This window comes from Erinaceus europaeus, chromosome 13 (assembly GCF_950295315.1).
Source record: "Erinaceus europaeus chromosome 13, mEriEur2.1, whole genome shotgun sequence".
Classification (NCBI taxonomy): Eukaryota; Metazoa; Chordata; class Mammalia; order Eulipotyphla; family Erinaceidae; genus Erinaceus; species Erinaceus europaeus.
In genome coordinates this window covers 36,855,209-36,870,216 of record NC_080174.1, presented here as the reverse complement: position 1 = coordinate 36,870,216, position 15,008 = coordinate 36,855,209, and the positions used below count along the sequence as shown (strand labels likewise).

The following is a 15,008-nucleotide window of genomic DNA, read 5'->3' as shown; positions in this document are numbered from 1 at the left end:
GTCCAGTACAAAAGCACAGAGGTGGGTAATTGAAGTGTCATGTTGGGGAGCACTGAAGAGGAAAGCTAGTCAGAAAAGTTGACATAGTTCAGTAACAGCATTTGAAAAGTCAATGCAAGGAATTTTTAAAATATTTTTATTTATTCATTATTGGATAGAGACAGAAATTGAGAGGGAAGGGGGAAATAAGAGCGGGAGATAGACACCTGCTGCACTGCTTCACCATTCATGAAGTTTTGCAAGAAATTTTTATTTCCAACAATACAGAACAGGTAGGACTTGAAAACATCTTGAGCAGGGTAGGTGAATCACAGTCAAACTGATGGTGAATCAAGCTCTGGTGTCATGTGTTGTCAAGGTTCGGGGCGCCAGTATGCCGGGCTAGCTTTGCAGACGGGAGACTGAGACCAGGGACACACGGCTGAGCAGAGAAGCAGTATTTCTTTATTCACGAGCAAACGGTTCAAAAAACTAATCTAATCTAATCACCACAAGTTCTGTCCTGCATCTTTTTCCTCCGGCGGCAGCAGCAGGAACTCAGGAAGTACATCGGATAGGGGGTGGGGAGAAGGGAGAAGCGCGAAAAGGCAAAGACTAAACCACATTCACCCGGAGGTGGGGGGAGTGAGACCAAACCAATGTGAAGCATACAATTCCCCCTTTTCTTTTTAACTAATTGACCATAGTATCAGGAGTGTGGGATGAACAGAAATCTATATCGCACAGGCATTTTTAAAAAAAAAAAGAAACTGGCACAAACATGGAGGAACAAGTAAGCGAGCAATAAGTACCAGTGTGCTGCCAAGGGAAGGCCTGAGGGGAGCATTTCTTGCCTCTGTAGGCAAGGCTTTATCAAGCTAAAGGACCTTTTTGCCTCTGTGGGCTTTTCTTGCCTTGATGGGCATTTCCTGCCTCTGTGGGCATTACCTAGCATGGGGGGGTATGGCCTATAGAGTCCCAAGGCAGCTGGCTGTAGTCAGTCTTTGAGAAACCCAGCAGCATAAAGGAAAGCTACTGTAGAGTTGTGTACCAGTAAGTCCGATAGAAGTGCCAGTTCAAAGCAGGTGTCCACAGAAGAATTGCAAGGGGGATGAAACATTGCATGAGGAAGGTCAGCCGCTAGAATTCTGCTCTTCTGTAGAGAACTTGACAGCTGTAATTCACTTACTTATGAAACAAAACTTGTAGCAGGTTAGAAGTTTAACACAATTGATAACCCGATGATTATAATTGGTTTAGGTATCTGTATAAATTTGGAAGGTCTTTTTCATTTTATTTTAAGGCTCCTTAACCAATTTAAGTGCAATAAAATGTGGTAAGGCAAAGAACCACTGCTAGAGCCTCAGGCATGAGAATCATTAGCATAACCATTGTGCAATCTGTCTTATGCCTGGGCTGGTTCTAACTCTAAATGAGAAGGTATTTGAGAGCTTTACATATCAATAACGTCTTATTTAACCTTTTGTTACACCCATTTGAGATGGAGACACACCCTAGATGTGCACAGGTTTTTTAGACCAACTTAGTTAAAATATATTGATTTTTAACTAATTTTTACCTCAGACTTTAAATGTAAGTTAATTTTACCTTTATGAGAATTATGTCGAAAACCTTTTTCATTTAACTTTGCCTGGTAAGAATGTAGCCTTAAAGTTACATTTCTAACCTTAAAGTTAATGTTTACCAAACTTCAAACACACACATAAACATGGTCTTCAATACACAAGGAGAAAAACTTTTGTTGCGAAGACATGTCATTTTTTTTTAACTTAAGGTTTTCTTTCTTTTTTTAAATTTTATTTATTTATTCCCTTTTGTTGCCCTTCTTGTTTTATTGTTGTAGTTATTATTATTGTTGCCGCTGGATAGGACAGAGAGAAATGGAGAGAGGAGGGGAAGACAGAGAGGGGGAGAGAAAGATAGACACCTGCAGACCTGCTTCACCGCCTGTGAAGCAACTCCCCTGCAGGTGGGGAGCCGGGGTTCAAACCGGGATCCTTATGCCGGTTCTTGTGCTTTGTGCCACCTGCGCTTAACCCGCTGCACTACAGCCCGACTCCCAAGACATGTCATTTTAAACACGAGTTTAGATCTGCACTGTCCCAGCCGTTCAGGGGGTGCGCCATCTGGAGGTGGCCTCCCGCATAGCTCTACTTCCAGGAATTGCAGGTTGCCATCACTGCACGAATCTCTGCGTATTCTAGCTCCTCTGCCTTCAGAGCCAAGCTGGGGATCTCGGCCAGGGGGCCCAGTCCCAGCATGGAGCCCGCGGTCTCCGGGTGGTCTGGGATCTGCCCAGACTTCATAGCAGGAGGGTGGGTGGGCCAGCCGTGCAGAAAGCGCAGCCCTGCCTGCCATGTCTGCCGCCCTGCTCCCAGCAGCCGGCCGAGCAGCATGGAGGGAGCCCGTGCCGAATGCCCCGCACCACGCGGCGGCAAGCCGGCTCCTGCAGACGGGTGGCAGACAGAAACCAGAGTGTGGCCCAGAACGAAATGTTCCAGAAACAGAGAAACAGTTTCATGAAGAAAGGGCAGAGGTCTTTGGAAGCCTCTTCAGAAGCAGAAAAGCAGCTCATAGTGGATAGGTAGCCAAAGTCTTCACTTATCTGGGGGATAGGCAGGTCAGCTCCCACATTGGTGTGCCATATGTCATCAAGGTTCGGGGTGCCAGTATGCCGGGCTACCTTCACGGGTGGGAGACTGAGACCAGGGACACACGGCTGAGCAGAGAAGCAGTATTTCTTTATTCACGAGCAAACGGTTCAAAAAACTAATCTAATCTAATCACCATAAGTTCTGTCCTGCATCTTTTTCCTCTGGCAGCAGCCGCAGGAACTCAGGAAGTACATCGTATAGGGGGCGGGGAGAAAGGAGAAGCACAAAAAGGCAAAGACTAAACCACAGTCTCCTGGAGGTGGGGGGAGTGAGACCAAACCAATGTGAAGCATACAAACAGTCATGACATATTTGAGACAGGTCCTTGAGCTCCATTCCTTGACAGAGAAGACAGCTGAGGCTGGTGGCAAGGGTGTACCAGCCACGTTCAAGGTCATGCTGTAGTACCTGACAAAGATAGTATCTTTCACCTGTAGATCCAAGGGAACTGAAGCTGATGATGTGGTCACCTTGGGGTCAAAAGCCAGAGAAAGGAGTTCTCAGGGCTATAATTGCCAAGAATAAGCTCAGAGGCAGAAAGAAGGGAGGAGCTGATGGAGTGGCCCACGGCCAGCTCAGGGTGCTGGATTTCCCAAGATTGAGAGGATAGGGTAGGTATTCAACTTCCTGATTGAGGCCAAATGTGGTGGGCTATCTCAAGGAAGCAACCAAATAGGGCTGCCCTGGAATGCACTGGGGGCAAGTTGGGGCAGGCCAGAGAAGAGATGTTCTTGCATCACCCACCCAGACCCACTACACCCTTTGTTGTCCCCAGGTAATCAATGCCATTGAGCAGGACTACCGGCTCCCACCACCCATGGACTGCCCGAGTGCCCTCCACCAGCTTATGCTGGACTGCTGGCAGAAGGATCGAAACCACCGGCCCAAGTTCAGCCAGATTGTCAACACACTAGATAAGATGATACGCAACCCCAACAGTCTGAAAGCCATGGCGCCCCTCTCCTCCGGGTATGCTCCCACCCCAGGCCTGACCACCCCCCGCAACATACACACACCCTTCTGACATGGCTCCTCCCTACCCATCTTCTCTGGAAACCCTCCCATCACAGTTTCCCACACTTCTGAAGATGTTCTCCACTGTAATGGGGAATCAGGGATGGCAAGCATTTGTGTAGCCTTGGAGTACAGGAGAGCTCAGTCACAGGCTGTCAAGGGGAGGAGGTGCACTCTAGGTGATAGGAAACACTGCTGAAAGCATGATTTAAAAAGACAATATTTGGAGGGCCAGGTGGTGGCACACCTAGTTGAGCATACATGTTACAGTGCACAAGGACCCAAGTTCAAGCCCTTGATCCCCACCTGTAGGGGGAAAGCTTTGTGAGTGGTGAAGCAAGGCTGCAGGTGTCTCTCTATCTCTCTCCCTCTCCCCCTTCCCTCTCAATTTCTGACTGTCTCTATCCAATAAATAAATAATTAAAATTTAAAAAAAGACAACATTTGGGGGCTAGGCAGTAGTGCACCCAGTTAAGCATACATGTTACCGTGTGCAAGGACCCAGGTTCAAAACCCCACTTCCCACCTATAGAGGAAAGCTTCGCAAGCAGTGAAGCATGTCTGCAGTGTCTATCTCCCCCCTTCCTCTCTCTCTCTCTCTCTCTCTCTCTCTCTCTGTCCCTCTTCCCTCTCAGTTTCTCTCCATATTATCAAATGAAAAATAAAAAGGGGAAAATGGCCACTGGGAGTGATGGATTCATAGTGCAGGCATCGAGCCTTAACAACAACCCTGGTGGCAAAAAAAAAAAAGGCAATATTTATGAAAACTTATCAGAATCCTGTCTGGTGGACAGATATAATCATCACTGTTTCCTCCCTAGATGACCCCATTCTCAAACCTGGTGCCGCTAACTTGCATTTGCAGCCTCCCTAGCACAGTCCTACATATACACAGTTAAATACAAATGTTGGTTCTTAAGCTCACACGGACAATCTCACATACACATTCAGAAGTACATTCTGACACTCCCACAAACACACACATGCCCCACATCAGTAAGACAAGCTGTAGCTCCAGAGACACCAATGCTGCCTTCTCCCAGGGCACTCCATCAGGCCTGCAGCTATCACCACCTTGGAGGATGACTGCCACAGGTCCCTCTCCTGCCCCATATACTCACTCCTTAAGGTTCTCACCTACACAAGGATCCTAAGGGGTCATCCAGCCTCCTGTCCTTGGGCTCCAGGGCTGGCTGTGTCCAAACTCTCTGGGCCCAGGTCCTTCACCTGTCAAGTTCTTGTGGTCAATAGATCTTTGTGTTTACCTCTACCTGTTGCTCTTTACCATGACCTCAAGTCACTCACTCCTCTCTCTCTCTCCAGATAAAATCACTGTGAACCTCATGAGGGTCTTGACTAGAGGGACATTCCCATTAGCACCACCAGCTCTGTCTGGACTCAGTACAACCAGCTTCAGAGATGCAATTCACAAGATCAGCCTCCTACAGGAAAGCCAGGGCTGAGAGTGGGATTGCTGGAGGAAAACACTAAATGATCAGCACCATTAATTCAGCTAAAATTCCTCCTCCTAAAAGCAAGAAGCTCAAAGAAGAGTCTATCTCACCACTGTGCTCCAGCCTCCCAGCATTCCCTACAGAGGCCTTCCCACACTTCCCAGGAAGCCCCAGCTTCAAGTCCTGCACACACACTTGCTCTCAAATACTCGTACATTTTATGCTAGATACGTTATCTATGCATTGATACTCATGCCCACACTCACAGAAATATTCATGTATGTTTGCCATATTCACACAAATGGGACACACAGGTACAGGGAAGCCTATGCTTACCCTGCAACCCCCCCCCCCAAGCTAGCATAGAGTCCTGACCATCTCTGTCACCCTCCCCTCAATCCCCAGAATCAACCTGCCACTGCTGGACCGCACGATCCCCGACTACACCAGTTTTAATACAGTGGATGAGTGGCTGGAAGCCATCAAGATGGGACAGTACAAGGAAAGCTTTGCCAACGCTGGCTTCACCTCCTTCGATGTCGTGTCACAGATGATGATGGAGTAAGAGCCTGGGTGCCTCACCTACCACCTCTTCACCCATCCCACCATACAGGGCCCTCCTAAGGGGAGGAATAAACAGCATCCTGGCAGACAGGGAACCAAAGGGCAAGAGGGTAGACTTTGGAGTCGCATCTATACACTGACACCTAGGTCTGTCAGCCACCTACTGGTTATATGACCTTGGGCAAACTACAGAAGCTTGCCCAGTCCAGTTTTCTCTCTCCTGTCAACTGGAAGTTGGGAGGAACATGGAGGAGACATAAAGCAAGTGACTGATAATGTGTTGCATTTCCCTTTCCCAGTACAGAGGAGAAAGCATACTCAGGCATCTTGACTCACAGTCAAGTACTCCTTCCACCCCATAGTCACTCATTGCAGCTTCACAGTCATCTGCTGCCCTGTGCTCCTCACCCCCTTCCTTGTTCCCTTTAACAGGCACCACCCTCCAAAGAAGTCCAGGGAGAGCTCACCCTGGCATGATATCCTTAACCCACAGACACAAAGCCCCTTCCACCCCATGTCCCTAACCTACGTCTTTCTCTCTCCCAAAGGGACATTCTCCGGGTTGGGGTCACCTTGGCTGGCCACCAGAAAAAGATTCTGAATAGTATCCAGGTGATGCGGGCACAAATGAACCAGATCCAGTCTGTAGAGGTTTGACATTCACCTGCCTTGGCTCACCTCTTCCTCCAGCCCACCCCTCCTGTCCACATGACAGCACCCGGTTGTCCATCCACCACAGGGTCAACCACCTGCTAGGAGGCCATGGGCAACAGGAAGAACCATGCAGTGCTCCAACCTCGGGATGTCACTAAGAACACGTGCACCTCAGATGATGGGGGGGGAAGGGAACAGGGACAAAAGAAAATAGATCCTGGGAGGGGGTGGGAAATACAAGGAATATTTTTCAAAGAGGATTCTCATAAGGAAAGTGATCATTGTTTTTGAGGAAAAATCAAAAAGGGCTTGGGAGATCCATGCAACATGTCCAATCAAAGGCCAGAAGCAGTTTCTCTCCAATTCCCTCTGGGAAGGTGACCAGGCCAGAGCCAAGAAACAGCTTCAGGAAAACAAAACAAACAAAACCAAGGTGAAGGGGAGAGACAAGGCCACCCTTCTCTCCTGTCTCCAGGCTGCTCTTTCAGGTCTCGCTCAGCAGTCAGGTGCCAAGCAGATGGATGGAAACACAAATAGACAGGCAGCCACCCCAGGAAGCTCTCTGGGAAAGATCTATTCCTTCTGCCACTGGGCAAACAGAAGCAGCATTCTGTCTTTGGAGAATTTTTTTGGACACTCCAATTCAAGAGATATGCTTCTCCTGTCAACTCCCAGGGCTGAGAGGAAGCTTCTGTTCTCTTGGGTGAGGGATCATGGGGACACCATTAGCCCTCCTGAGGCTGGCTGACCCTGATCTGCAGTTCCACATCTATTATCACATGCACAGCCTGGCAGCCCTGACCCACCTGGGCACCCACTTACACCAGCCCCCACCCAGAGGATTTATGCTGCAGTGACTGCCATCAGCTTCGACTGCCACTGAGAAGAATTGATCATGCATCTGGGTTTGTTTACAGCGATTCGTGGACTTGGGGTTATTTAGTCCGGGTGGATTTGGTTTGGGGGTTCATTTGCTGACTTATTTTTATGACAATGAAGTGACACTTTGACATTTCCTACCTTTTGAGAACTTGATCCTTCTCCAGGAAGAAGGTGCTTTCTGCTTACTGACTTAGGCAATACACCAAGGGCGAGATTTTATATGCACATTTCTGGATTTTTTTATATGATTTCCATTGACACCCCCATCCCTTTTTCCTTCTCCTGCATAGTTTCCACCTGCTGCCAGGCCTCATCAAAGCTTGCTACAGGGCCATTGGACCATTCAGAAACTGGGTGAGAATTGAGCGGGGGGTGTGTGTGTGTGTGTGTGTGTGTGTGTGTGTGTGTGTGTGTGTGAGATGGAGGAACACCCACCCCAAGACTGTGAAAGCAACAGATTGAAAAGGAAGTGGGCTCTCAGGCTGCAGAATCAAGGGGCTTTTTGCCTTCTTCACTCTCCATCTGCCCTAATTTATCCAGTACGTTCCAGGCAAATAGGCCTCATTGGGGTTCCTGAGTGCCCATGAGGGGCTAGAGGCCAGTTTCAACTCTGGGAATCTAAACCAGAGGCCAGGAGCCAGATCATTCACTGTGATATCCCAGCCCTCCAGAGTGCCCCCCTCAGAGATGTGTGCAGGCATGCTCTTCCTTCCCCTAGAGAGAAAGGGTGTGATTTCTCTCCCTCTCCCACCTCCACTACTCCACCAGGCAATTGCCCAGGCCATGAAAGGACAACTAGCCAAGAGACCTGACCACAGGCTTCCTCTTGTGAGCAAAGGCAAGCACCTGAGCAGAACAATCCATTAGTGAACCGAATGGAAATAAAATGCTTTAGTTATTTTAAAAAGGAATTCTCTGTAAGTTCAAAGAGAGACGCTGGCACCCTTGGGGACATGTCTAGTGACCCAAGACAGTCTCCAAAGGGGCTCTTTCTTCCTTGGGGTTCTAGAAGAGCAAGGCTGAGAAAACACAATGGAACAATCTGGAGGTTCTCATGGCCTTGTTGGTTTTAACTTGTCAAAAGCACAGACAACAAAAAAAAATGAGTTAGAATTGGCTCAGAACCTGGCAATGAGTCCCTTGAGCACCAGAGTGAACCACAGCAGGGTGCATCGGGAGCAGTGAGTCAACAGGGACATACACAGCCCTCCTGGACCAGGGGGTGGGCCAGGGGGTATCAGGTGAACTGTAATAGTGGGAGTGTGGGGGACCCATGCCACCCATGGACCCCCATCTAAGCCACAAGCATGCACACTTTTTCTTGCTCAACTCTAATCTGTGCAAAGACTGTTGAATCCTTTGTGTGTGGGGAGGTGCATGTGCAGTAGATGCCAAGACTTATGACAGAGGAGGAGGCAGGGCCACCACATCTCAGCTCTGATCCCATTATCCTTGGGGGGGAATGGCCAGTAGGAAAGATGCAGGCTGGCTAAAGACCCCTTGGCCAGCTGAGCATCCATCTTGAAATGGTCTGTTATCCATCACCTGTTCTCCAGAGCCTGAGATACAAGGGGAAGGAAGTGATTAGAGGGGGAGCTCAAGACCCTGAGGGGAACAGCAGAACAAACTACAGGGAGGCATTGGCAAGCTTCCCACAAACTAGCCAGCCATGGCGCAGCCAGCCGCCCTTTGTGCCCCAAAGATGGCCAGCACGGGTGGCAGCTGTCCCCAGCACACAAGGTCACCTTCTGGAAGGAACAGCCCTGACACTCTCTGTAGATTAACTTGGTCTCCCCAGCTTGTCCCTCCTCCTTCCCCCCCCCCACCATCATACTGAGGCCTGCAGGTGGCTGGCACTCAGTGTATCCTGTCAGATGGTTTCCTGTCCTAAGCAGTTAGGCTGGTGTGTAGCAGCCGGCACATCTGCCTATCAGCCCTTTGGGGCCCATAACAGTGGCCCTGGGCCCCATGTGCCTGGTTCTCAGAGTGAGGGTGCCACCAGGACCCTCTATCTCCACTTCAGAGTAACAGAGAGATGTCACTGTGATCATTCCAGGGTGCAGACAGTTGCTCACCTCTCCTCATTACTAGGGCAACTCCCCCTACCATCTCTTGCAGGCCTCTCAGTGGGTAGTGGCAGGCCATTCTGCCAAGCACCTTCCAGTGATTGCCCTCTCGCCTGGGCACATGGCTCTGAGCCTCCCGCTGCCTGGTTACTAATCCTTTCCTGGCTCAGCCACCCCAAGTGCCAGCCTCCACCTGCCCAGCCGCGTTTAGGGTGTTTCCGGCTCTTCTGCACACAGTTGGTGCTTGAGGAAAGAAAGCTGCCTTGGAAACATGGGCCAGGGCACTATGAACATGGGGGCCAGCTGCTCTAAGTGGGTGTGATGAGTAGATCTGTGCAGGCCAGGCTAGGTGACAGAGACCCTCACCATACACTTCCTCTCTCCCTGGAAGACCTCCAAATGGGTTATTTTTCTTGATCTACAGAGCTCTTTCTAGGAGATGACATTCTAATAATATCTATCAACTAGTAGGACAGAAGCAGACCAGTCAGAATATGGTAGCTTCAGTGCTAGACTGAAAGGGTTTAGAGTAGGCACTAGGGTGGCAGGGATAGTCAAGAGATATTTAAGGGACTCTAGGCAGTGGCTGTTTAATAACTAGCAATACCTCCTGTTCATATGACATCAGGTAGCTAGCTCTATCCTTTCTGTTTGCTTCTCATCCTGCCAATTCTCAGGAAGCTCTCTGCCACCCTCTCGTGTGTAGCCACTAGCCTTACATGCTTCTGGATCAGGGATTCATCCCCGAAGGGTAGGAGCTCCCATCTGTGCCCAGCTCTTCCTCATACTTGGTAGAAGCACAGCAAGGATCCAGATCCCAGACCACCAGCCACCCTAATGCTGGGCTACTGGTCACTCTTGGCTCTCTCCTTAGCCCTGTAGTACCAAGGGGGCACCAATGACTAGGAAACCCTTACCACAGGGTGTATTCAAAATGCATTCTAGGAGGCCATGGAATACTAGAGAAAATGCACCCTGTCACCAGAGTAGCAGCCTTGCTTGTCTGGGGGCACCAATTCCTCTCCTTTAGCCTCAGTCTCCCACCTGTGAAACAAAAGTATTAGATTGAATGGTCCAGGTATGCAGAAGCACTGAGCACACTGCAGTCCTGTGAGGAAGAGCTATTTCCTTCCAAGTGTCAGAGGAAACTGAGGCTCAGACAAGGAAAGAAGCTTGCTCAGAATTACAAAGCCAGGAAGAAACAGAACAGAGTTGTGGCTTAGCTGCTCCCAATGTTTGCTCCACCACACTCCATCCGCTGACACAGAGCACTTGGTGTCTGATGCTGGTTGGCAAGAGAAGGGAAAGCTGAAGTGGGTGGGGCTGTCAGGTGGTGGCACATTGGGTTAAGCGCACACACTACAGTGTGCAAAGACCCAGGTTCAAGCCCCTGGTCCCCACCTGAAGGGGGCAAGTTTCATGAGTGGTGAAGCAGGACTACAAGTATGTCTGTGTCTTTCCCTCCCTATCTCGCCACCCCTCCCAATTTCATGGAGGAGGTTGTTTTGAGAATGAGAGAAACTGAAAGTTAGGATAATCCAGGTGAGCAGTTTGGTGTTACCAAAGATGCAGAGGCTGGTCCAACAGTGGGAGCCCCCTAGATGAGTCAGAGGAGTGGTAAGTGGGGGGGGGTGTGATTGAAGGAGAGATTTAAGGGAATGACTATCCACATCTGGCTGGCTCTCAAGCAGAAGTATGTCAGTGTGAGCACAGATCTCTAAAAGTCAACTCAACTATCAGATGGGGTCAGGGTGCCTCTCAGCTCCCCCCATCTTGGTCCATCACCCCCATATCAGAGGAAGTGTCCCATGGATCAGTGCCTCCCTCTCCCCGCCCTTTATTCTGGGAGAATCCACAGCCTGCTGCTTAACTTTCCATCCTTATTCACTGGTGCAGATAATCCAAAGAGTCATTTCAGTTGCTGAGAACAGCAAGACTGGATGTTATTTTACCTGATTATGAGTTTTCCCTGCCCCATAACCCTCCAGACCTCTTGATGAACTGCTGAGGACTGAGAGAGCTGCCTGCCATGACCAGGCTGAGCAGATATGCATAATCATAACCACAGGGAACAGTGAGCAGAGCTCCTGGAAGGACAGGGCCCAGGACTGACCAGGGAATGGGGGGCATACAGAGCTCAGGAAGCCTGCTCAGCCCTAGAGAGATAACCAGATAAGGCTGGAAGGATTATGAGGGCCTGTCCTCTCCAGTGGAGTATTATGCCAGGGTAGCCCAATGGGATATTAGGGAAATACCGCACATGCATGCACAACCCTAGTGGCCCTGACCCAGTCTCCTGAGAAATGGCTCTTGCCATAAAACTAAAAGCGGGAGAATGGGCTCAGAGTGGGCCAGTTTTCCCCTCCAGGGAAACCACAGTCAAGGTGTTGGGTCCAAGAAGTGGCTGAGCCTTGGTTCTGTGATGCAGGGAGACTCAGGGACATCCCGCTGGAGGATAATGTCAAGAGGCTCACAGCATGGTACTCGTCACTGCGCACTACCATAGCTTGGTCCCACTGGCATTGGAAGAAAGATGCTGGCTGACAGATGATAATCCCTCCTACTAGTGAGGAAATATGGTCCCAAAAGTCCCATGGACTGCAACCAAGCTGTTTGCCTTTGCTTCTCCTTTCTCCCCAGGATTTCTCAAAAGTTTTTGCCACTGCCCACCTGTAGCAGAATCTATCATGCTACTTACTGCTCCCAAGCTCCATCCCAACCTCTCAAATCAGGTTGGGCTTAAGAGTTCTTTTGTCTTTTTTCCTCCAGCGTTTTCACTGGAGCTCTGTGCCTGCACAGTCCCACCATATCTGAAGGACTCCTTTAGAGGGTGAAAAAGAGAGGTAGAAGGAAACACAGAGAAAAGGAAAGATACCTTTACCACTCACGAAGCTTCCCACATGCAGGTGCTCCCAAATGATGGCCAGGATTAAACTGGGACTTTATGCATGATAACTTGTACACAGGGTGAACAACCTCCCAGTCCTGAGCCTCCATTTTTAACGAACTACTCTAGATACTGAGATCCTTACATCCCTTGTGACAAACTGTGCCCTGATGGCTGCAGAGGAAGGGTCTCATGTAAACAGGGATTAGGAAAAAGCAGGATATCACCAAATAAATGACCCAAACTCAGACATGGATTATGGCCCACAAAGTGAGGGTAGGGCTGACCCTTAGGAATGTGTTCAGGCTGAGCTAAGCTTTCAGGAAAATTGGAAAGATATCCCTCACCCACCCCAGGCCCAGAGTCTGTCTGAGTTTAGCTTCACAGCATGAAGGCAAGCTGCTTCAGGAAAGCTGATATAGCAAGAAGCAGCAGGAACTTAATCCTTCAGAGGGGCCCAGCTCATCCAGGCCACCCTATGGAAACTCCACCATCTCAGGTCTGTTCACTCAACACCTGGCCAGGTGGACTGCCAGACAAAGGAAAGGGGCTTGGGGAGACTTCCAGGCATACCTGGAGCTACACACACACACACACACACACACACACACACACACACATACACACACACACACACACACACACACACACCCCATATGCCCACCCACCACCACCACCCTGCTACCCAATCTAAGGGTTTTCTTTGGAGGAAGGAGGGGAGTGAAGATCTCATCTCTTTCAGAATCTAACAGGCCTGCTAGAGGAAGTTAAGGGGGCTAAGGGGGTGAAAGGAAGGGGGAAGAGAACCACCTAAGTCCTGGGAGTCCTACAGGAGTCCATGGGTGAAAGATTCTATAATTGCCAAACCCTCGAATTCAATAATGGCAATGGGAGGATTCCACATTTTTAAGATGCCATCACTATGCACTTCTATGCTGCTAATTCCTAAGATGTCAAGTTCTGTTGTTCACTTATGGCCCCCAAACCTAAAGGCCCTAGAAGTGACAAAGTGCAAAGAGAAAACAAGAAAGAGATGGGAAGGGAGACTGCTCAAAACGAATACTAACAGCTCCATCCTTTGAATCTGCATCAGAGATGAACCTAGGAAAGACCCCAGGATCCCCCTGTTAAATGTGATGCTGAATGTATCTCCCTGGTAAAGTGACAGAACTGCCCACACCCCTGATTACTCAGCTGCAGGGGACTGGCAGTCCTGGGTTTAATTGAGGCCATAATCCCCACAGGCTGGGGGTTACAGAGCTCAGTTCAGGAATCATGTAAAAGCTCCTGAAAATGGCTCTGTGTGGGAAGGGGCTAGTCTGGGACACCCACAACTCTAGAAGAAGCTGCAAGACCAGAAGTTTCTCTGGGAATTTGTCCCCAAGCAAGCTGCTCTCCAGAGACTGAATTTTAAAACATAAGGCAACTACAGGGTCTTGGTGCAAACCTAAGCCAGGAGTGACACTGAGGATGCAGCTTCCCTGATGACACAACCACTGCCACATTCCAAGGACCCCTTCACATTTCCCACTATGAGCCCTAGGGGCAGCCTAAGGAAGCACCACAGGGTACTCTAAGCTCAGTGGTCTGGCTACTTCTCCTCCAGTGGGCCAATACAGGAAGTCAAATAGCTGAGGCTGGCCCAGAGGAGGCCTGGCTGGGACACTCACTATCAGCCAGACTCTGGACTCTGGAGAAGAGCAAGTGTTCTCTGAGCCTGCTCAGCCCAAATCTTAATCATAGCTGCTATTTTTTGAGTGCCAACAACGTGCCAGGCACCGTGTTGAACTTTTTAAACACAGTGTCTAGCTCAACTCCCACACAGCTCTGAGACAGGGACAGATACCAGCCCCACTCTGAAGACTAGGAGACTCAAAATGGGGCAAGGTGGCTTCCTCAGGCCACACAGCCAGAAAGGGGTCTCTGCCCCTAGCATCCATCCTGGTGATCATTCCGCTGGGCTGCTACTATCAGGAACCCCTCAACCCTTCTCCACTGTCAGACCAGAGTTAGGTGTGGGGGGTGGGGTGGGGGGGAATTCTGCCCGGGGGTGCTTCTGAGGCATAGGCAGTAAACGCCAGAACTGCCACCCCCCAGAAGTCCTCCCCAGCCTGGGCAGTGCAGGTCAGAGCCCTTATCTTTATTTAGGGTTTCACAAAACCTACATATCCTCTGGTCATAAACATGGGGTTGGGGTAATGTTGGAGACCAAGGAGTGATATGGCTAGGGTTCTGATGGCTGGGGGTTAGACCTGGCTCTTCCAGATAGATACCCACTACTGTGACCAAGGAAATCTCACCAGCTATGTCCATGAGCAACCTTGACCCTGTTATTCCAATGCCTTTGTAGGAGTATTTTTAGCAGAACTTTTTTTTTTCAAAATAAAATGTGAATTGTAAAAGTTATCACTCGGACTCAGAGTTGCTTTTGTTTATTTGTTTTCTGCTCAGGTTCCCAAGGAACATATGGGATCCCTGAGAGGTCCTCAGCAGGGTTCTGAAGCATGATTAGTTTTCCAGGGCTAAGAATTGGGGTTGGGAGTGAGGTGAGGACATCTGTCCTCAGTTGTTGAGGTGGGGCACTGAACTCTAGTCATAACACTAAAGTATTATCAGAACATTCACATTTTAAGAGTTTGAGCTTTTTTGTCTGGAATTCTAGGGTTTGGATTCCAGCCTCTCCCATTTATTACCTAGTGCCCTTAGAGAAATTGCATTAGCTGCCTGAAGCCCCATTTTCATATCTGTGAATATGACAGACAGCAACAACTAAGTCTTAGACTGCAGTGAGGATTAAAAGAGATATGCAGGACTTCCTAGGCGGGGCTACGAG

General features: G+C 49.4%; 1 protein-coding gene across 2 annotated transcripts in view; it reads left to right on the top strand.

Annotated features, from left to right (window-relative positions):
• EPHB2 (EPH receptor B2) overlaps positions 1-14,584 on the top strand; it is a 179,670-nt gene extending 165,086 nt beyond the window's left edge. For both annotated transcript variants that reach the window (XM_060205521.1, XM_060205520.1), the window contains exons 13-16: positions 3,430-3,623; positions 5,528-5,683; positions 6,235-7,602; positions 7,642-14,584. In XM_060205521.1, coding sequence (XP_060061504.1) covers positions 3,430-3,623; positions 5,528-5,683; positions 6,235-6,343 — 459 coding nt within the window. In that variant the 3' untranslated portion in view covers positions 6,344-7,602; positions 7,642-14,584. The remainder of the gene's footprint in view (positions 1-3,429; positions 3,624-5,527; positions 5,684-6,234; positions 7,603-7,641) is intronic.
• Positions 14,585-15,008: the final 424 nt, after the last annotated feature.